Raw genomic sequence first — 24,121 nt, forward strand, 5'->3', positions numbered from 1 at the left:
TATGTCATAGCTTTTCTGCTGCACCATGGCTTCCAGCTCTTTCTTTTTGTTGCCCATGCTGTGTGCATTGCTGTAGATGCACTTCAGCTGGGTTATCGATCTCATCTCTAACACTGGCCTCCCGCCCCTAGGCTCATCTCTAGAGCACCTGGTTTTGTCCCCTTCCCCCTTCAAAAGTAGTTTAAAGCCCTCTCAATCAGCCCTGCTAACTCATGGGCTAGAATCCTTTTCCCCCTTTGAGAGAGGTGAACTCCATCTGTCGCCAGCAGGCCTGGTGCCGTGTAGACTGCCCCATGATCGAAAAAACCTAAGTCAGACCAATGGCACCAGCCCCTGAGCCATGTGTTAATCAAATGGGTTTTCCTGTTCCTTTCAGTATTCATCCCCAATACTGAAGTGATTGAGGAATCAATCACTACCTCTGCTCCTGACCCTGTGACCAATCGCCTCAGCGCCCCGAAGTCCCTTTTGATCGCCCTCGGACTTCTCTCCGCCACCTCATCGCTGCCAACCTGAAAGACCAACAGCGGGTAGGAGTCAGAGGGCCGTACCAGACCAGGGAGTTTCCTGGTGACATCTCTTACCCGGGCCTCAGGGAGGCAGCAAACTTCCCTGTGGGATGGGTCCAGCCGGCATAGCGGGCCCTCTGTTCCCCTCAGAAGGGAATTGCCTATGACCGTTACCCTTCTTTTCCTTTTCTCAGAAGTAGTCCTAATGCGTGGGGTAGACTGACTTGCCCCAGGCAACCCCCTGGATGGGCCTTCATCTATGTCCTCAGTTGCGTGGCCCTCAAGTTCCAGAGCCTCATACCTATTGTGCATGGGCACCTGGGAAGGCGAGGGAGGCCGGTAGGGGATTCGCCTGCCTCTCCAAGCAGGGACACGTTTCCATTCCCCCTCGTCTCTTAGGTCCCCTCCTTTTGCCTGGTTGCACGAGGATATGGGATCCTCTGCTTCTTGTGGAGCATCCGTCTGCTGTATCTCCCTCAGGGGTGGTAGGGCATGGCTCCACCAGTCTATTTCCCTCTCGCACTCCCTGATACTCCTTAACCTTTCTACTTCTTCTTTCAGCTCTGCCACCAGGCTGAGCAGATCTTCCACCTGTTCGCACCGCACATGCTGCCCTCCAGTACCAGTGGCAGGGTCAGGCACTCCCTGCAGCTGGGGACCTGCACCGTTTCATGTTTACATGGCAGCTCCATCTGGGTTGCCACATTCCTTCTGGTGACAGTTTTCTGCCGAGTGGAAACCATAGTTAGGTCTCCTCCTGCTGGGCAGGCAATGAGCGCCAGTTGACCTTACCTCGTGAGCTGGCGGAGCTTTAGCGCCCTGCCTGCGCAAACTGCCACGCAAACTGCCACGCTCTGTTTGCCCGCTCTGGTGGCCGCGCTCCCTAGGGGGCTGCTTATGTCCGCACAGGGCTCGGCCGCTGTCACTCTTGCCCCCGCCCATGCTGAGTCAGAGCCAACGCCTGTCAGGGGCTCAACGCTGCTCGCTTGTCGGGGGGGGAGGGTCTGGGGCAGCCGCTCTTTCCCTTGCCGCTTTAGGAAGGGTCCCCCGTCGCTCTCCTCTGCTCCAGAGCCCTTCACCTCAGTGGCTTCACCGAAATGGTGGTTACACTGCGCTGCACAGGGTTTAAAAATTGATGCTTGGGATTCTTCCTCTCCAGGTGCAGGACTTTGCACTCCTCCTTTTTGAACTTCATGAGGTTCCTGTCAGCCTATTTCTCCCCTGTCAAGGTTCCTCTGGATGGCAGCACAACCCTCTGGTGTATCAGCTGCCACTCCCAGTTTTGTGTCATCAGCAAACCTGCTGAGGGTACACTGTGCACCACCATATAGGTCATTAATGAAGATGTTAAACAGGACCGGACCCAGTATTGACCCCCTGGGGTATATGCTGGTTACTGGGCTCCAGCTGGACTTCATGCCACTGATCACCATGTTCTGGGTCTGGCCATTCAGCCAGTTTTCAATCCACCTCACAGCTTGTTCATCCAGCCTACACTTCACCAGCATATGCTCCTGGTACTGCTGGCATCTTATGATGATGAAGAGTAAATGAGAAAGTTTAATTTGGAGAAATCAAGCATGTCTTGTCTCTTGTTAAAATGCTTAGCACATTCTGTAGCTCCTAACTCCTCTGGGGTCAGAGGAAAAACAATTGTCCAGTTTCTCAGCCAAAAGACCTTAAGATATGACCTCTTCTCTAGTACATTTTGTTAAATAAACAACAGCTAAGAAAATCTGATCATTACCTAGTCTCTCAAAGAAATCCTACTGCTCACAATTGTCTTTACGTATTGCCAAATTTCTGCTGGAAGAACAAAAAAACAGGAAAGCAAATTCTGGATGAATATAGAGCTCAGAGATCAGAAAGATTAACCCTACGGATGGGAGCAGATACAGTGATTTTTTGACATTTCATGAGTCTCTCATAGAAACCTATTCTGGGAAGAGACTGGTAAACTGTCACAGAATGCAGGCGCCACCCACTGTCCTGACACCAAAGCACCACAGCTTAAATTTGGATCATGTGCCCACATGGCTCAGCAGGATTCCCCCCTATATCTGACCCTCTTCTCTTGCAACCTGCCTAGTTACCAGCATCCCCTTAATAACTTCCATCAGGTTTACCAGTTCCTCTGTCTCATCAGAGACTCAGTTTCCCTTCCCGGGTCTTAGTCTTCCTCCCTTGCTGCACAACTTCTTAACGGACCTCCTGACTACTTCACTATCACGCAGTCTCTCACCTTACCTCCACTTCTCTCTCCTACAATGCTCCTTCTCTTAGTCTTTTCAGTAACTCCCAATCTTATCTGTCTCTTTCCCATCCCAATGGATGGTGACATTAATATCACACTTAACTCATTGTCTCTCCATCCACTGACCCTTTTCCTTTTACAGTTGGTGTCTGAAGTTTTATTGCTACCTTGTCTTAAGGATATCATGAAAGTTACCTCATTCAAGAGCCTAGTAACTACTTAGCCAAAAACTTAAGATCAGCACCCATCCTTACCTTTGTTAGCAATCATGTTCAGTATGTGTGATCATGCTGCCTTTAAAATACTGTTCCTTGGCTTCCAGAACCCTTTCCTTTATTCCTTCTTCAATATGTCCCTGGCAGATCCTCCCCACATACTACTTCCCAATACTCACTGCTCTTTTCACCGTTTCTTCATTAAGGTTACATCATCTATAAATGCAAGTACAGCTACTCCCTGCTGAGGGTTCACAAATACACAAGACACTTCCTCCATGCAAACTAAAGCTTCACTCTATATATGTCTCCCTCTCTCATTCATCTGTTCATTCAAGCGTAGCATGACAAAAAAATAAAGCTCTCAATCCCCCACCCTCCTCCAATTGCATTTTTTTTGAAACTATGGCCAATACCATGATGGCCACCCAGACTTTCATTTAACCTTCATCTTAGATACCTCTCTAAAATTCACAACCAGATTAATCTTTGAGGATTTTTCTGTATGATCTGAGTGGTGAGGTCTTCCCAGTTCATCCACTTGGCTACAATTCTTGTTCAGACTCCTTATCTTAGGTCTTAATATATTGCTTTCTCCCTAGGGCATATACATATATTCAAAGATGCACACAAGAGATGCCACTGACATACCAAAGCCAATAACAACTTCCTGTTGTAGCTAAACACGAGGTTACAAATCAAGGGTGACTTTCTTATCACTCCCTACTGCACCAGGCTGTGGCCACTGTGATAACAGTGTAAATACAGGAACAGATGCTTACTAGAGTAACTATCATTTGTTCATGGTGCATCACACTGCAGATGCTCATGCCCTTCACATTCAGTCTCTTTGGATGGTGGGGGCTGGAGGCTGTGGCCTATCTTTAGTCACTTGCAGTCTGTGTTAACTTAAGGTTTGGAAAAAGCAGAGACGGGGGTCAGATGTGGTATTCGTACTGGACCTCAACACCCGCAAAAACTTGACTACTGAGAAGGCAAGCAATTGTTCTCAATGTTGTCTGTAAATTAACTATTAACTCCTCTTAAATACTTTTGTTGGCTGTATGTAAACCAAAAGCTCTTTGGGATCGTGGGAGCTAGGAAGCTTAGCAGCATTCATCAAAATGAACTGAAATCCTGCTCTTCCAAATAGAAACTCTCATAGAAGCTGCATTCAGAAGTATTTAAACACTTCAGGCAATAGCAGCAGATTGGAGATGCAGGCTGACAACTCCACTTGAACACAGTGGAAATGAACCTTATGGGTCAGTGAAAGAGGTGAGTGGCTATTTGGCAGATAATGTAGTACATCACTACGCCATTGATTTTGACAGTCTCATGAGACAGCCTGGCTTTTTAAAGGAAAGGTGAAGAAATACTCCAAAAATTTGGTCCTCTTATTATTAAAAAAAGTCTGGTTTACTTAAGAACTCAGTCAATAAAGGATGTCATTTGACTATGACTGTGAGAAATACAGTTAAGCTAAAGCCATCAGCTTACACAAAACCCACTTTTGTCAACCAAGAAGTTGTGTCATTCCTGTCATTGTCAGGGTGGGTATGATGACCCCTAATCTACCATTAGCTTTGCCCTCAACATTGTCCAGCACTCATTAAAAGTATAAGCTGTAGCAGTACTGTCATGACTAGATATCAAGTGTCAAAACACAGACAAGGGAACGATGGTGTTTTTCTGCGTGCCTCAGACTTTTCTTTGCAAAGGAATTACAAAGGGAGACATTGAAAACTCTTCTCTTCTACCCTTCTCAAACCACTCCATTAACATGCATCAATCTCCCATCATGTGTTGTGCCTTCGGCACAGAAGAAAAAAAATCCTTCTGTATTTATGAACTCAGGTTTAGCAGCAGAAGAGAACAAGTAAGAATAAATGTCTTGCCTAGTCTTTTCATACCTCAAAGGAAATTCATGCATCCACTACAACCAATGGTCTCCTAAGGTAACATACAGTTGACATCCTATTGCAACACATGCAGGAACTTTTTATTTATCTATTTCTAAAATGAATGCATGTACCACAGTTCCCACAGCAGTTCTGCTGACATGGTAAAATGGTCACAAGGTGCAACTGTCAGATTGCCACCGCCCAAACACAATCCAGCTGCTCACAAGCTAATGATAGCTCTGTGAAGGTGATTCGGGGAAACAGCTTTTTCATTCTGAAGCTCATCCAATACCAACAACTGTCTTTTATTTTTCAACACCATTCTCTGTGGTAACTGTTTCTCACTTACTTCTCCCTCCAGAACAATAGCCCTATGCTTGAGAAAGTCAAAGCAAGCAATTCTTGTTTATATTTCCTTATATTCAGCTGCATTTCTGTAACAAGACAACAGGTTGTACCAGCCTATGATGCATTGCACGACTTTCCATCTCAGCCCTCCGATACTGGTCTTGCCACACTATGACTTGCAAATGCTTGCTGATGCTGCTGAGCCACACAGCAAAGTGTGTATTCTGCGATGGCCTTATCTTTTCTAAAAAAACTTCATATATTCTTGGTAATGACATCATCTCACTATGCGGCGAACATAGGCCTATTATGAAAACTGAATTCTCTAATGTCTTGTTTTAATACAGGAAACAGTAACAGTAGACAAAGGCACCTCTCACTCTCTGGGTCTCCCCCTGCTGACACTGACTGGAGAAAGGGACAAGGATGGCTCAAGACAATTCTGCTCCTTACAAGTTTGTCAGGGAATGCCGACAGCCAGAGGACTCATGCACAATTCCATCACTTTCCTGCTCAAAGGGGTTTTGTTTTTTGGTGGGTTTTTTTTGTTTTGTTTTTTGTTTTGTTTTTTTTTCATAACGACCACATGCATAACTTAAGCGGGATGCACAACGACCAGCCAACCAGCAAGTTAAGGTTTGGGGCCTCTCAATAGTGTCCATCATCATAATAGGAAATTAAATATTAACATACTAAAGGACATTGAAAGAAGGGTTAATTAGGAAACCTCTGAAAGCAAGACCGATATAAAAAAACACTGGAGTATAATTTATACACAGAAAATGGTTAGATCAAAGTCACCACCTCTGAGCCAGTACACCCCGGTGAATAAAGCTATACTAGCAAAACTACCCAGGCAGGGAGCTAGAATACCCTTACGTAGCAGAACAGTCATTCTCCTCTCCTCATCTCGTATCATTAAGCCACACAACAAACTGTACAAGAAAGGAAGACCCTACAGCTAAATTGACTTAAACTGACTGCTTGCAAGCTACAGCTCTCTTCCAGCTCTTCCTCCCAAAAATACGCAAAGCTCCCAAAGCAAAAACAACCTCCCACATTAATATACAGCTACAATTACATTAGAAGAGATCTATCAATATAGGGTTTTCAATACGCTCTACAAAGAAAACATTTGTAGTGGGAATGCAATGATTCAATATGTAGCTTTATGGATAGCTGTGGAGAAAAGTCATCTTCCCCCTTAGGCAAAATGAACTGCACTAGTGAAAATGACAGTTCTGTAATTAACTACGCCAAGAAATTTTGCTGGTATGGCTGCTTCTGACTGGGAATCACATCTCCATAATCCAGCTGAAAAATCTAGACCAGCAAATGCCTGCGGTGGCCAGAAAACTCTACAAGCACCTTTTCTGTATCAGGAGCACAGAAAACAATTCCAGCTCACCACAGATAATTTTTTTCAGGAAACCATTTAATTATCCTATCTTTCTTTTTCCCTTTAATAGATCGATGCCAACTCACCATTCAGTGCTAGCACTCCGCTTAATCTTCTTGGTAGAACAGCAGCACCATGTGATAGCTCTCATACAACTGCATCCAGACTAATACTGTGTTTTCCTGAACACAGTTTAGGGCTAGTTCAGAAACAACTCTCTGTAACGTGCACTCAATTTGCAAGCCCCCAAAACCACAGCAGGAAGCCAAGAAAGGCAATTATGTGTCTACAGAGAAATGTCAGATCTTCTAGGAAAACTCTACTTCAAGATATTTTAAAATACTGAGAAGTATTAAAACTCATCCCAGCTCCCATATACTTTGCATGAAAATGAGCTGGCTCAAACCTCTTTGATTATCCTATATAAAAACAGTGTGATCATTGTAGTGTGTCATTAATTAGAATACGGCATTCTAGAGAACTTAAAAGCTTTCATTGATATTTTTCCTCCAAGCAGATGTGAGAGCCATGTGGCAATGAAGACAAATACCAAGTGGAAGTGGCGAGGAGGATAATCAGAGTTAAAACAGGCAGAGATATTTTGGGAAATAATGATGCTTTAGCAGGGTCATGTATTTGTTTTAGACCCAGAACAAATCAAGCAAAGCAAATTTGAGTACAAATTGACCAATATGCACATGAGAGTGCTCTAAACAGCTTCTCTTTAACTAGAAAGGAGTTTTCAGACCAAAACAATAGTTTGTCCCCTGCTGTAACAAAGAATACAGGGAGGACAGAGTTTGTTATGTTAAATAAAAATGCTTAATTAAGTCTAGTTTCAAATCTCGCCCCAAGCAAATTGATTTTCTGATCTATATTTCATTGAAATACCAGTACAATACAAGAAACATCAAGCAAGAGCTTGTGTTACCAGCACAAGTGTTTCAATTCTTTTATTGGAAAGAACTGTCTGTTTACTGGAAAGATTGTGTTTAATATTTACTTTCTACCTTTTGTGGTATCTGAAATGCTGTTTAGCAAGGCACACAACATGTCTCCTTCAATGTGGTGAGGGTTTAGGACGCGGGCTGACCGCTGGGTCATCTTAAATTCAGTTTCCAGTTCCAGGAAGCTTTTGTCTCCAGAAAGTACAGTGAAAGGAATTTGCTTGGGCAGGTGCTCATCCAGACGACCAGCCTGTACGGAAACAAACGACAAGTGTTGAACTGAGATCATGTTTTTATCTCGTGGGGTTTGGCTGGCTTTTTGTAAGTCAGGTCTTCACAGGAAAGTCTTCTACAGCAACTTACTTCTGCTTTTATGGTTCGATGCAGATTATACCACTGTGAAAGGTATTATTTTGACAGTTTGACACTGCATTTATTCTATACATATGACAATAGATACAGAAAATGGCTACCAGAACAGTACAGATGGAACGTGGAATGAATTCCTAAAAAGCAGCATTCCAGAACCATCTCCACATAAAACAAGTCACCTGTGCAGAACATTTTAAGAATAATTTAAAGTGTAATGTAACATACAAACACTGTTGCAAGACAGGCTTAGATTAGATAATTACATTCTCAAGTAGTTTTCTCTAACTGATGAAGCACTATATTAAGAACATGAATCCCCGTGGCATCCCAGATTCCTGTCCTTCACTTGCACCTCTCCCAACCCAGCCAAAGCCCTAGGTCTATTGAACAGAGACACTGCTCTTTGTCAGCCCAACAGGGTCTCTGAAACTGGGACCCATACAACTCCAGCTTAAAGATGGCTCTAGATTTGGGCTACTTGGAGAGAAAAGCAGGAGTTACCTTCTTCTCTGAAACAGAAACTGTAAGAACTGTAGTGTTTTATTCTTTATTCCTTAACCAGCCCCCTTGCCCTCCACAACAGACTGATGTCCTATTTTGGCTAACTTTTTTTTCCCACAGAAAGAAAAAGAAACAAACATAAATCACTTCTCAACAGGCTGCCTCCACTCAGTTCAGTGACAGGTTTATCATTCTTTTTAGTGGACGCACAAGTCACGTGAAGAGAATCTAAGAATCTCATCTGTAATTGGTACTTAACATCAATGGCAGATATCATCTGCCACTCTTCTCTGGGTACAGAAACACAACAATAAACAAAGCATGCACTAACTTACATGAACACAGAGAGCAAAGTTTGCTGCTTTTCTTCTGGTACCGCAACGTGGATGAAGAAAGAAACATCCAATCCTCTTAAGATAATTGTAAATTTGGCACTGCACTGGTGGTTTCCAGGTGCTGTATCCTCCTAAAGAGTGGAGAAAAACAAACAAACAAACAAACCAAAACAAACCAAACAAAACAGAAATGCCACCATGAACTAAGAACACAAGAAGGCAAAAGCAAAGATAAATCTGGCTTTAAAGACAAAACTTATTTTGATCAACATGAAAGCTAAAATGAACATATAACCAAAATCTTGAAAGAACCCTTGTTCTTGGGTTAGAAAGCAAAAAAGGAAAAAGTAGCTAGCCTGATCCTACACAAACCCTTTCAATTTTGTATGAATTTTTCTTCTAATCCTGAAAAACTTATCTTCTAGAAATCATGTGCGTTTAGACACAAGTATTTTTTTCCAGTTTTAAGCACAGTTAGGGTTAATGGGCAGAAGAAGAGGAGCTCTGGGAACGCAGTACAAGTAACAGAAATGCTTCTCTTAGGGAATCCTGTACTAATGTAATGCCCAAGATTATTTCCAACACACTCTATAACTGCCTGACACATCCAATGTCAGAACTCTTTAAAAAGAAGATCCATGAACTAAAGCAACAGCTGAAACCAATGCCAGAGTCCTGACAAACATTTGGATGCAGTCAGGGATAAGCAAAACGAGGGTACAACTGGGGAAAAAAGAAGTGCAGGAATTTTCTCTACAGTATTTTAAAACATATAGTTACCAGCTGAGAAAATAGTTGGGATAATAGAGACGAGCTGAGTAACAGGCCTGCTACAGATAAAAAGAGTACCAGTCTGAAACAGGTTGCAAGGGAAAGGAAAGGAGCAGCAAGTCTCTCAGGAAGAGAGGGAAAAACAGGAAGCATGCAGTTACTACAACAACATAAAAAGAAAAGCAAATGGAAGGACAATTTGAAGGGAGTGAATAAGAGTTTAATGACATTCCCAATTGCTAAGAAAGAACGGGTCTGCAATGGGGATGAAAAAATGTTGCTTTATCTGCCACATGACAGAGTGGCTGGATGTAAGAAAGGATTTTGAATGGAAAGTGACAGCAATCACCAAGAGCACTTCATGTGAGGACATGTAAAACTAAGGCTCAAATAAACAGGCTACAGAGGGTTGTTTATTCCAACTTGCCTACTCCCAGTCTGACAAAGAAGTAGAAGCAATCTTCAGTAGATTTCTCCTGGGGATTCTTGGCTTTTTTTTCCCCCCCATTTCAGCCTGATGGCTATAAGAGGATATCAAAAATGATCTCAAAGCTCAAAGATTTAGTAACAGACTACACAGAAACAATTTAGGGGTATCTGTCCATGAGAAAAATGGTATTGGCAAGTTGATCTCATCTGTTGTGACAGCCTTGGTCACTGCTATTTGGGAAAGACTTGTAATCACCAACCCTGGCTTTTGGCTGCATAAATGTACAACATAAATATTTGACCAGGACAGGCGAAAACAATGACAGAACTGGATTTACTCTGGTGAAGCTAGACCACAAATGGGTCAAGGACAACTGAGTATCTGAAAACAGAAACAATACAGAGGCTGGGCAATACAATGGAGGAACTCAAAGCAAAGCTAAGGCTCTATTAGCAATGGGAGTAACAGAAATAATGCAAAAGTGTCACAGGAAAGTAATACAAGAAAATCAGAAATGTTGTTTGGGAAATGTAGAAAAAAAATCTGAAGCGACAGGGATGTCGCTCTATTTTCACAGGCTAAACCAACAAGAATAGCATGCATCAAATAACTCCGTAAACCATTAGTCTGAGAGGGCACCCACAACAATAAATCCAGATGTGCCTGGGAATCTTAGTGTTCCAGGCTCTGTAACAAGACAGTTGACACTACGAAACTGCTAAAGTGTTCTCTGATGTGAATACGGCTGATTTTAATCACCATTAACTCCTTGCCGTGGGTTTTTCAGTTCGAGTGCTCCAGGGGCCGTTCCCACGAGGCAGCCTGCATGCAGCAGCCCCGTGTGGGAAGCCAGAAATTGAGTGCCACTGACGTGGGCTGGGCTGCGCCGCACCATCAGGCACCCATGTTTGGAACATCCCTGAGCACGGCGTCTTAACTAGCACACAGGTACCTTTGGGTAAGATTATCATATTAACAGAGGTTCCTAACAATAGATTAGTAACACTAAGACTGTACTGTGGATTATTTCTCTTTCTTAGGTATGTCAGAGAAGAGACATTTCTGACAATAATACAGTTCATACATTCCTGGGCTCAATCAGTTTTTTCTTACTGAATCAAAACAGGGCACTTAACCTTGGAAAATAATAGTAACAGCACAGAAGACCTTGTCGTAACAAACAAGCGTGGGTCAATTAATTACAAACCAGTTTTGATTAAATTAAATAGAATAACAAAGTATGACTGAAAGCAAGTGTCTGAATTCAAGTGGGGAAAGTTTGACATAACTGTGAAAAATTATGTTTTCTTAAATAATTCTTTATAAAACCCAGACAGAGTAGCTCTGGACTTTAGATGCCAAACAGGCCTGACATTTCTTCAAGTCAGACTCCTAATAGTTTCTTATTTTTATCTGTAGAAAAAAGAAAAAATAACTATAGAAATAAACAACAAACCTTCAGCAATTAAAAGCCATGACCAAACCCCGAATCACAATAGCCTTAGAAGTCAAGGAGTGCAGAGGTGAAGTGAAATTTGACCAGAAGTCAAGCTGGGCAAAGCCTCACAGAAGATAGTAAGAACAACCAGGTTGTTCAGCCATACAGAAAAGAGAATATAAATAAACGGAGCAGTCAGGCAGCAAAGATGAAACAGAAATCCAGGATGATTAGGTATAATCTAAATCCCCCAAAATCTGTATTTTCTGTGGCTTTGTGTGTGTGCGCAAGAATACTGTTACTGTATGGAGAGGCCAAAGACTAGTTAATGACAATACAGGTAAGGATACAGGAGTAATGCTGGAGCAGAACACAAAACTCAGGAGCATAACCTGCTTTAACAGAGAAGACCAGAGGATTGGTCCCCAGAACTCCCGACAACCAGACATCACACTACAAGTCCAGGAGCACAGCTAACTGTTTGAAGAACTTACACTTTACACTAACAGAAATACTTGCTCTGCCTTCATCAGCTAACTGGAATACCTGTTTCTAAGAGGAAAAAAAAAAGTGACTCAAGCATCAGCAGGCCTCTCTGTCCAACCTCAGCAGCATGAAAACTCTCAGCTTTCAGGATGTTCTTGATTATCTTTTAAAGGAAAAGATAATCAAGAACATTAAGTGAAGATGTATTGCAGTGCAATCATAGAATCATAAGAGTGGTTTGGGTTGGAAGGGACCTTAAAGATCATCTAGTTCCAACCCCTCTGCCACAGGCAGGAACACCTTTCCTCTAGACCAGGTTGCTCAAAGCCTCATCCAACCTGGCCTTGAACACTGCCAGCGAGGGGGCAGCCACAACTTCTCTGGGCAACCTGTTCCAGTGTCTCACCACCCTCACAGTCAAGAATTTCTTCCTAATATCTAATCTAAATCTACCCTCTTTCAGTTTAAAACCATTCCCCCTCGTCCTGTCACTACATGCCCTTGTAAAAAGCCCCTCTCCCGCTTTCCTGTAGGCCCCCTTCAGGTACTGGAAAGCTGCTATGAGGTCTCCCCGGAGCCTTCTCTTCTCCAGGCTGAACAGCCCCAACTCGCAGCCTGTCTTCATAGGAGAGGTGCTCCAGACCTCTGATCATCTTCGTGGCCCTCCTCTGGACTCGCTCCAACATCTCCATGTCCTTCCTATGTTGGGGGCCCCAGAGTTGAATGCAGTACTCCAGGTGGCGTCTCACGAGAGCGGAGTAAAGGGGCAGAATCACCTCCCTCGACCTGCTGGCCACGCTTCTTTTGATGCAGCCCAGGATACGACTGGCCTTCTGGGCTGCAAGCGCACATTGCTGGCTCATGTTGAGCTTCTCATCAACCATCACCCCCAAGACCTTCTCCTCAGGGCTGCTCTCGATCCATTCTCCACCCAGCCTGTGTTTGTGCTTGGGATTGCCCCAACCCACACGCAGAACCTTGCACTTGGCCTTGTTGAACTTCACGCGGTTTGCAAAGGCCCAGCTCTCAAGCCTGTCAAGGTCCCTCTGGATGGTATTACTTCCCTCCAGCGTGTCGACCACACCGCACAGCTTGGTGTCATCGGCAAACTTGCTGAGGGTGCACTCAATCCCACTGTCCATGTCACTGACAAAGATGTTAAACAGGACCGGTCCCAACACCGACCCCTGAGGAACGCCACTCATCACTGGTGTCCACTTGGACATCGAGCCGTTGACCATAACTCTGAGTGTGACCATCCAGCCAGTTCTTTATCCACCGAGTGGTCCATCAGTCAAGTCCATGTCTCTCCAATTTAGAGACAAGGATGTCATGCGGGACAGCATCAAATGCTTTGCACAAGTCCAGGTAGATGACATCAGTTGCTCTTCCCCTATCCACCAGTGCTGTAACCCCGTCGTAGAAGGCCACCAAATTTGTCAGACATGATTTGCCCTTGGTGAAGCCATGTTGACTGTCACCAATCACCTCCTTGATTTCCATGTGCCTCAGTATAGTTTCCAGGAGGATCTGCTCCATGATCTTGCCAGGCACGGAGGTGAGACTGACTGGCCTGTAGTTCCCCAGGTCTTCCTTTTTCCCCTTCTTGAAGATGGGGGTTATGTTTCCCCTTTTCCAGTCGGTGGGAACTTCACCAGACTGCCACGACTTCCCAAAAATGACAGATAGCGGCTTAGCAACTTCATCCGCCAGTTCCCTCAGGACCCGTGGATGCACCTCATCAGGTCCCATGGACTTGTGCACCTTCAGGTTCCTTAGATGGTCTCGAACCTGATCTTCTCCTACAGTGGGCAGTTCTTCATCCTTCCAGTCCCTGTCTCTGCCTTCTGCGACTTGGGTGGTGAGGCTAGAGCACTTGCCAGTGAAGACCGAGGCAAAAAAGTCATTGAGTACCTCAGCCGTCTCCATATCTTGGGTAACCAGGTCTCGCGTTTCCTTCCGGAGAGGGCCCACATTTTCCCTAGTCTTCCTTTTATCACTGACATACCTATAGAAGCATTTCTTGCTGTCCTTGACATCCCTGGCCAGATTTAATTCTATCAGGGCTTCAGCTTTCCTAACCTGGTCCCTGGCTTCTCGGACAATTTCCCTGTATTCCTCCCAGGCTACCTGCCCTTGCTTCCACCCTCTGTAGGCTTCCTTCTTGTGTCTGAGAAGCTCCTTGTTCATCCATGCAGGTCTCCTGACGTTTTTGCCTGCCTTCTTTGTTGGGATGCATCGCTCCTAAGCCTGGAGGAGGTGGTCCTTGAATACTAACCAGCTTTCTTGGGCCCCTCTTCCCTCCAGGGCTTTATCCCAAGGGACTTTCCCAAGCAGGTCCCTGAAGAGGTCAAAGTCTGCTCTCCTGAAATCCAGGGTGGTGAGCTGGCTGCACGCCCTCCTTGCTGCCCTATGGATCTTGAACTCTACCATTTCATGGTCGCTGCAGCCAAGGCTGCCCCTGAGCTTCACGTCCCCCACCAGCCCCTCCTTGTTGGTGAGAACAAGGTCCAGCATGGCACCTCTCCTCATCAGCTCCTCTATCACTGCAATGGTGTTTACTAAGTGTAAAACACACCTGACAATGCCTGCAAGTCTGTTAAGATGATGCCTGTATTTTAGGCAATAAATATTTTGAAACTATCTGTTATTTAGACTTTACTGAAGTAGTCAGTGTACCACAGGCAAAATAATGATAAAGGCAGATACAAAGAAAACCCGTAGGAAAAGCATGAGGTGGACAAGAAGCTGGTTCAAGAATAGTCAGGTAAGGAAAAGTATCAAGTTAAAGGGATGCTATTGGTAGACTTCACAAAAAGTTTTCTTACAAACCCATAACAATGTGAGTTCCATCAAACACCTTGTACCACTACTGGTATCTTCCAGATGTGAGATACACCTATTGATGTACAGGATGACCAGAGACATCCTTAAGGAGCAAGCCAGAGACAGAACAAAATTCAAGTACAAGAAGGTAAAATCATGCCTTTTGGAACTAAAAAGAAAAATAACATTATGACATGGACGTGGGAGTTAGAAAGAAAACAATCTCTGCGTATTATAGCTGTCCTGATAATTATGAAAACCTAGTATGATACAGCCTAAGTAAGTTCAGCAGGAAAGCCAGAAAGACTCCTAAACCGTTTAGCAATTCTGGAACAATATTTTACAAGGAATAATAAGAACAGAGGAGGTTAAGACTGAGTGAGAAAAGGTCAAGAACATTTCTATTACATGGTGCCTGACGCTGTGACTTAAGAAGCCCTAGTGGCTGCTTGCTCCTGTTCTTCATTCTCTCCGATTCAAAGAATCTCTGCTCAATATTTGTGCACACTTGTTATCTTCCTATTTCCTTCAACTACTTTTTACCTTGAAAGCCCCAGATAAATGTCCCTTGGTTCAGGTTAGCTGGCAGCTGCATGAACAAGCTTCCCCAGTTGTCCAGATCCACCAGCACAATGTGAGTCATGGTACTCAGGTAGTCAAGATCAGGAAGTTCACCATCGTCAGTGGGATAAAAAGGACGCATTTAAAATTCACCTGCCTTTCTGGTCAACCAACATACATCAACTTAGATATGCTTTTGAAAGTTCACGTATTCAACTGTTCTATAAGCTAAAAGTTACAATACATGACCCTATTTGGCGACTGCATTGTTTTTAAATCAACTGAAGTAGCATTTAGTAACGCACAAATCAGACAGAAGAAATTAGAACCTAGCTATACAGTGGTGTAGAGCTGGAGAGTTTTGTGGTAGGCACAGAAAGCTGTTGTCCTCCACTGAGATGTTTTAATAGTCCATTTAATATTCAGCTGTGCACCCCCTACTATGGCAAGTCTCTGTGACAATTAATTGCTTACATGCATAAAAGCACTTAAAATGTTTAGACACATACTTTTTACTGTATATCTAACATAAACATCAACCTTTTAATAAAAAGCATGATGACACCATGAGTAATTAAAAACACTCCCAACTTTTGAACTCAAGGTACATCTTCAGCATTCTTGATGTCATTCTTAGAAGTGACATGAACTTAAAAAAAAAATATGTGCATGCTCAAGGCAAAAAAACCCTAATACATACTGAGAATATAAATTCTCAGCTGAAATTATTTTTTGGCAAACTAAAGGAAACTGAGAAGATGGTGTTATAATAGGACTGTCCACACAGAAAGCACTACCAGGTTCATAAATATTTATACATACAAAGAAAGCCAGTTTCTCTTGAATGTATGTGTGTCATAGACCACTTTTACATATCTAGGAGTTAGATTGCCATTTGGGGTCCTTGATTGTCCTCTTCCTTTTAACACCAAATTATGCTCCCAACTAATTTGAAAATTAAATGTTTCTGTCCCAGGGTTCTCACATCTGCCTACCTTTTGTTTTTTGAAGGCTTCATGTATACGGCATGTAGCAATAAATTGAGTCCGAGTTCTGGAAACTCAAATACCGAGAATTCAAAATGCAGCTTTGAGAAATAACATTCTGAGCTGATTTATAGACTGGATGTAGGCAAATGGTACGCTACATACTTGTACTGACATTGAAACAGAGTGTGTTTAAGACAACAATATTTTTCTAATGTTAAAAAAAAATTCTACAAACCTTCACCAGGTTCTTCAGACAGTGCTGAGTTCTCCTTTTTTGCTTTCTTTGCCTGTATTGGTCCCTCCAGCAGAGACGACTGTGGTCTTTTCTGAGTCTTGGATGGAGATGCTTGAAATTTTGGCTTGTGACGTTTTTTGTCCACACAAGCCCCGCTTGCTGTGAACTTGAATACTGTATTTTCTGATTCTGATGCAAGACTTGATAGATCAGGTTTCTGCAAGAAGCAGTGTTTCACGTGATAGTGCTGATGTGCGCTCTGAAGATCGTCGAAGTTTCTGTTGCACGCAGCACATCTAACAACATATATTTCATGCTTATGTTTCACTGACGTGTGACTGCTGAGATGACTGTTCAAATCGTCAAAATTCTGTGCAGTTGCAGAACAGACGCAGCATCGAAACCGTAGGTTTCCTTTCTGCAGCATGGCTTTCTGACAATTCACATAATCATTCCTCCTGTTTATTCTGGAGACATAAGTTGTCCGGCAACCACAGGTTAAACGGTCTCCTTTTTCTACTGGGAGGAAATCCTCTTCTTTTTTTATTGATACTTCCATCTGCTCAGGCACAAATGCATAGTCCATGCTATGAATCTCCTTATAATGCATTAGAAATTCTCCTTCTGTGTCAAAGAAGAGATTACCACAAAGGCCACAGAAGTATTTAGTCTGTACCTCCTGGTTATGATGCTCTTGGAAGTGTCGCTGGAGCGTTCCTACTTTCCGAAAGTGATTTCTGCATACGCCACAGCAGTATCTGTGAAATGCATGGCTTTCTAAGGACATGCAATGTTGTTTAACACTCTCTTCAGATTCAAACATCTCCTCACAAATGCGGCATTGCCATTTTCCCAGAACAGGACTTTTTTCAGGGGACAGTTCCATAGGACTAGGAATGCAGTCTTTCCTTTCACCTGCAGAAATGTACGCTGCATCAGAAGCAGATGGCATAGGCTCATCTTCTAGAGCTTCTTGCTCATAATAGTAACTATGTCCACCATGAAATTCAGTCACGTGCCCCATAATATCCTCTTCCCTGAGATCTACAGAGCATGCTCTGCACCAGAGAAGAAAATCAGTCAAGTGTGCTCCCCCATGGAATCGACTCATATGCAGGCGGATAATGCTTGAATTTTCAGCAAGCTTTCCACACACAGCACACTTGTGACAGATCCTATTTGCTGATAAAATGTGCTTTTCTACTGACTCTTCTGTAAAAAACTTTTGAAGGCATTCACAAAACCAGGCTTTTACTTTGCAAGCACTACGTTGACTTTGGTTTGCTCCATCATCTTCATTTATATCTTTTAAATCACTCTTCCGTTTTGAAGGAGTAGACTCCCTTTCACTGGTAGACTCATTCGAAGTCAAATGTCTTTTAAGCAGTGGTCTTGACCGATCCACAATATGGCACAAATGAGACTGATTTTTATTTTTTCCGTTGATATGACAGAACATCAAGATGGACTCTTCCATTGTAGTAAGAACTTTAATTTTATGTTGAGTGGTTTGCTTATGCTGGATGATCTGATTCTTATCAGCAAACAGTTTATCGCAGTTCTCACAGTGACCTTTTGTTTTAAATATCTCTGCAACTTGGGAGATGCTCTTCTTTGACAGTGCCACGGGCCCAGAGTTATGACAACGTGTTCTAGAATGGATTAAAAAATAAGGAGGTTATATCATAACCTGAAACACTTTTAAACTTTCAGATGTCCTTTGAAATATTACCTAGCAGCTACAGCAATTAGTGCGTGGAAATAGTGTCCTCTGTATACTTTAACTCACCTATTAGCTTGTCAGCAAAAACATGCAATGCCTACCTAGTCTCTGCACTTTAAAGAGAATTAGGTGCTAATTTCCAAAACTAGCACTTACATTGATGCTTATGTTGCTGACTCAGTACACTTTAGAAATCAAACGCTGCCAACTTAGAAACAGTGGAACAGTGACTAAGTTCTGTTGTTCTGTTATAGAAAATAACAGAAAGGATACAGACATCCATCAGCATTCTGCAGTGGATTGTGTGGGGTAAGGCAGGGTAAGAGACATGGAAAGTGGGCCGTTTTTTGATAGTTTACTCAGGAAGTTAACATTCAGATGGTCCTAGATGCCCTGAAATCCACTAGCACCTCTAAGAACACATCTGCCTACTTGTTATTGATCTATGGATATTCACATTATGAAGACAGCTGTCTCTCACAAACCTGAAATGAGCCGTTAATTCCATATGCGAGCGTAGTATCTGGTAGCAGGATACACACTTCACCTGGAAGGGGACCTCTTTGCACAGAGATATCAGAAGGTTCTTTGCATAGGATGGGAAAGGTAGAGGAAGGTCAGCCTTCATTTCATCTATAATATGGAATGGCAGAAAGCGCAACCGCACGTTAAAGAGTTCTTTCATAATATTTCAGCTCTCAGATGACACAGTTACAATTGTACTTGTTTGTCACAGGGTTCAGAAAGCAAGTTACCATGTGTCAGCTGAGTCACAGTAATTGTGCAATGGAAACTTTAAGTAAAATTGCATTAATTTTTTAAACTTCTGTAACAATCTCATATGTGAATCTGTTTGCATCTTGCTTTCTCATATTCGGTGACTGACTCTACTTCCCTTTTCCTCCTTCTACAAGGTCAAGTCAGATATCTCTCTTAGAAAGGTTCTTATTAACCTTCTTCTCCTCCATCTATGACCATCTGTCTAGTCTTCACTACATATACTTTTGTTTAAAGCCATAGTGTGTTTAAAAAAGAAAGAAGTATGCAATTCATTTAACAAGTTCCCACATACGCTGACCATCTCTCTTTCCCTATCCTCAATGTTAATTCTCCTTAAATTACTAGGTGCAGGACTTTCTGTTGTTCCGAGTACATACTCCATGTCTAACTCCAGATACCAGCAGGATAAAAAAATTTTCTATTGAAAAGAGAGTGGGAAATGGCTTATGAACCGTATATCGCTGTGAATCTTCGGAGGCAAATTCTCTTTTAATTTTCTGTTTAGTAAGATGTGATGATCAGCAAGCAGTAATTTCAGGTTATACCTTTCAACTAACTTCACTGACAGTTCTTACAGACCATGCTGATAATATTAATCATGAAGACCTACCAATGTAAAGGAAAAAATGGAGCACTTCCTTTTTTTGTTCTGAGCTAAGCGCTATCCATCTCTAAAGAAGAAAACACTGTTTTGTGCTTTTAATCTTTTCAAAGCAATCGCTCACCAGTAATCTTTTTTAAAACCTGTAGAGGGGTTTTTGGAGCAGAATGGTCATGTAATGAGCCAGAAGTATGAGAGTATGGAGTGAAGGCCTAGCTGCGTGAGAAGATTCATGTAGCTAGTGTCAACAAGCTGACCTTCGAGAGATGAGGAAAAACAGTAGCTGAGCAAACAAGAATTGAGGGAGTAGTCGGTGGGAGCCGAACACGGAGGAGAAGAAACAAGAACTGATGGAGCCAATTAAGGAAGGACCAGTGGCAGAGCAGTGACCAATCAACACATCAAAGAAGAGTATGTTTAGTAATATTAACGAATAGCAATGCACATGCTTACAGCCAGGGAAAGTACAAAATGTATAAAAGGGACAGCTTATGCTTAATAAACGTCTTCACTTTGATTCACATTGGATTTTGTGGAGGCGTGTTCCTTCTCCTCAGATGGTGACCCTGATGAGACACTGATTGACAGCAAGTTCGGGGAATAGCCCAGAAGGAGGTACACCGGCTGGAGTACGGCTCAGCAGGTCTGAAGACCGGGGCGAGACGGAGGACGACTCGCAAGAAAAGAAAAGAACGTTGCAACGGGACACTTAGTGAGGTGAGCAGCCGGGGGAAAAAGGAGATGGGCCAAAATATTTCTAAAGAAGAAAGTGCGATAGTAAGGCTTCTCCTACATATCCTCTCTAAGAGAGGAGTGAAATATGATGAGCATTTGCTCCGGAGACTGTTAGTTTGGTGTCGAGAGCATGGGTTCCCTTCGGACCCCCAGAGCGCTTTTAAGGTGGACACTTGGGAAGATATTGGAAAGGGTTTATGGGACGCGATAAGCAGTGGGGAAAAGGAGGCAATAGAACTGGCAACTGCATGGAGGGCTGTTCTTACTGCTCTTCAAGAAATGAAAGCAGAGAGGGCTGTTGCAGCAGGGGCTTTTACGGCTCTGCGTCCAACAGAGGTTAACCCTGGGGCGAGAGGTCTTCGTGTTTTTGGTCAGCTGCCAATACCGGTTTTTTCAAACCCCTCCGCACCACCAGAAGAGCAGGAGAAAATTGAAATACCCCCTAAACCAACAGGGGAGCCCCCTAAACCGGAGGAAATGGAGGTTGATGAGCATCAGCCCGAGCCCACCCCCCTACCCTTCAAGCCTCCGTGAGCCGCCAATCTCGCAAATCGCGCCGAATACGAATATCCCCCTCTGCCCCCGTCGTCTCCCCCATCGCCTGCCGGCGGTCCAGGGAAATTTAAGGATCCGGTGGCTTGGGCGGAAAAATTGTTAGCAAAATTACAAGACCTGGAAAGACAGACGACCTTAACTGAGCGACAGCATAAGGAGGAACAGAGGAGAGAAGAAGAAAGGGAACGCCTACGCGGGGGGGCCAGGGGGGCCGGGGCGGGGTGCTGAGGCGGCTGGGACTAGCCGCTTGAGAAATATGGATGGGAATGTTGGTATGCACTCTGTCATGGGGGACGGGGGAGGAGACGATCCGCGATTACGGTGGCGAGGAGTTATACAGAATGCGCTAGTGGAGGGGGAGATTCTGCCCACAGCTTTCCCAGTTATTTTGGGAAATCAGAGAGAACCACCGCGCTGGGTAGGATTACAGTGGGAGATTGTTAAGGAGGCACGGAAAGCGGTACAACAAAATGGGTTGCATGCACCTTATACCCAAGCATTTATAAATAGTATCTTTATGTCTACGCTTTTAACACCTTTTGATTTTAAGCAATTGATGGCGATGATTTTAACCCCGATGCAGGAACTCTTGTGGCGGACGAGGTGGCATGGCGCAGCACAGGCTGCAGCGGTGGAAAACCTGGGGAGGGGAGATAATGATCCTCTTTTAGGGATAACATTTGACCAACTGGTGGGAGAAGGGCAGTTTAGTGATCCACAACGACAGGCACGACTTAGACCAGAAGCCTTGGCACTTACTGCCACCTTAGCCCGAGAGGCTTTTAAAACCCTCCCAGAAGATGGGAAAGTAATTCCTGCCTATACAAAAATAAGGCAAGGTCCATCTGAGCCTTATATGACATTTTTAGAAAGATTGCGTGAAGCATTGGAAAGGGCATCGCTGACCGATGTAGCTCGAGAGGCGTTGCTAATGTCGTTGGCAGTCGACAATGCTAATCCTACTTGTAAGCGCATTTTACAGACATTACCCAAAAATTCTAGCCTGGCAGAAATGATGGATGCGTGTGAGCGCGTAGGAACAACGGAAGAAACAGCAGGATACATGGCGTCAGCCTTTGCGGCTGCGGTGAAACCTCTAGTACGATCAGGGAGAGGCGATCAGGGACCAAAATGTTACAACTGTGGCAAACCGGGACACCTTAAGGCTCAATGCCGAGTAAAAAGTCACGAGTTTGCAGGGACCTGCAATCGCTGCCGGAAATACGGTCACCGTGCAGATGAATGCCGATCTAGATTCACTAAGCAGGGAACTCGGCTGGGAAACGGGGGGGCGAGCGCGAGGAGACCCAGCGCGATGACACAAAACAGGTCTTCCACCCGGGCTGCCTGGATGGCGTCGCCGCCGCCACAAGAGGGAGTGCTGGGGTGGACATTGCCACAGCAGTAGAGGTGACTCTGATAGACCTGCAAGTACAATGTATACCCACCGATATGAAAGGCCCACTGGGTCACGGGTTGAGTGCCTTACTTATCGGGCGATCCTCTACGACCCAAAAAGGTCTTTCCGTTTTACCCGGTATAATCGATGACGATTTTACAGGGGTCATATCTATTATGGTATGGACCCCCCTGCCACCAATTCATATACCCAAAGGAGAAAAAATTGGACAACTGGTCCCCTTTAAATCAGCTGTGCCCACAGCTGGGAATCAGATAAGAGGGGTTGGGGGTTTTGGATCAACAGGCCAGGCTGACATTTATCTGGCAATGGATATCAGCAAGGCAAAACCAACAGAACGGGTAACACTAAAAGAACCTGGTGGGAAAACTTGCGTGGTCATTATGCTGATTGATACTGGAGCAGACGTTACAATAATCAGTCAAGCAGCGTGGCCTCATTCGTGGCCATTGGAGATCCCCCCTACGCCCATTTTGGGGGTCGGGGGAATACAGACCACTAAAATCAGTACAAATGTGATTTGTTGCAAATTGCAGGATGGGAGTACCTGTACAGTAAGACCATATGTGATGCCTGTCCCCATTTGTTTACTGGGGAGAGATGCATTAAGTCAATTAGGGGCACGTTTGGTAACTAACAGTGAGGGTTTTTAGAGGCGGCCATTGATGAAGGGCGACCAATCCTAAAACTAACCTGGAAAACAGAAACCCCAGTTTGGGTTGATCAATGGCCGCTGTCTACAGAAAAAATCGCCCACCTTGAAAGCTTGGTACAGGAGCAACTGGAAAAAGGTCGTATTGAGCCCACAACAAGCCCATGGAACACCCCAATATTTACTATTCTGAAAAAAAGTGGCAAATGGCGTTTGTTACATGACCTTCGAAAAATCATTGAGGTCATGGATGATATGGGAACCCTACAAGCAGGGCTCCCATCCCCCAATATGATCCCTAAAGATTGGGACATTTTAATCATTGACTTAAAAGATTGTTTCTTCACCATCCCTTTGCACCCTGATGACTATCAGAAATTTGCTTTTTCGGTGCCATCAGTGAACAAAGCTGCACCTATGAAACGCTATCATTGGGTTGTGTTACCACAGGGAATGAAAAATTCACCGACAATGTGTCAAATGTATGTGGCCTGGGCACTTGCTCCTGTGCGCAGGAATTTTCCAAATTTGATTATATACCATTATATGGATGACATTCTAATAGCAGGGAAACAATTGGATAAAAAACAATTGATTAATACACTGCAGACTGAACTAGCAAAAGGTGGATTGCAAAGAGCCCCAGAAAAGGTACAACAGGAGGAAAATTGGAAGTACCTTGGGTGGGAAATTACCAAAACAACTGTTAGACCCCAAAAACTAGAAATTCATGTGAATATCAGTACTTTAAATGATGTACAAAAACTGTTGGGAGACCTCAATTGGGTGCGAACCCTGTGTGGTCTCACCAATGCTGAATTGGCACCTTTGATGCAATTGCTAAAGGGAGGAGGCGGTGCAGATGCCCCCCGCACATTGACACAGGAAGCTGAGCAGGCATTGAAACACCTGAGTACCAAAATAGCTATGGCATACACTCACCGTTGGGACCCAGATTACAGTATTGGAGTATTGGTTATCAATCACGATCGCCACCCCCTGGCATTAATTATGCAGTGGGTGACTGACAAGGATCCTCTACATGTGCTGGAATGGATCTTTTTGCCTATGCAACCAAAACGTACCATCACTACGAAAGTAGAGGCCATAGCACAACTTGTAATGAAAGGAAGGC

At 43.8% G+C, this 24,121-nt stretch overlaps 1 protein-coding gene across 4 annotated transcripts in view; it reads right to left on the minus strand.

The window, feature by feature from the left end:
- LOC137662948 (E3 SUMO-protein ligase ZNF451-like) overlaps window positions 1–24,121 on the minus strand; it is a 64,269-nt gene that overhangs the window by 9,453 nt on the left and 30,695 nt on the right. The window contains exons 9-13 of one of the 4 annotated variants that reach the window (XM_068399745.1): window positions 18,729–18,876; window positions 16,522–18,172; window positions 15,279–15,414; window positions 8,785–8,915; window positions 7,640–7,826 (exon numbers count right to left, since the gene is read on the minus strand). In XM_068399745.1, coding sequence (XP_068255846.1) covers window positions 7,640–7,826; window positions 8,785–8,915; window positions 15,279–15,414; window positions 16,522–18,172; window positions 18,729–18,876 — 2,253 coding nt within the window. Of the gene's footprint in view, window positions 1–7,639; window positions 7,827–8,784; window positions 8,916–15,273; window positions 15,458–16,520; window positions 18,173–18,728; window positions 18,877–24,121 lie in introns of those variants that run through there. The other 3 variants (XM_068399715.1, XM_068399726.1, XM_068399736.1) reach the window with 3 other exon arrangements.

Source organism: Nyctibius grandis, chromosome 1, assembly GCF_013368605.1.
Source record: "Nyctibius grandis isolate bNycGra1 chromosome 1, bNycGra1.pri, whole genome shotgun sequence".
In the NCBI taxonomy this organism is placed as follows: Eukaryota; Metazoa; Chordata; class Aves; order Nyctibiiformes; family Nyctibiidae; genus Nyctibius; species Nyctibius grandis.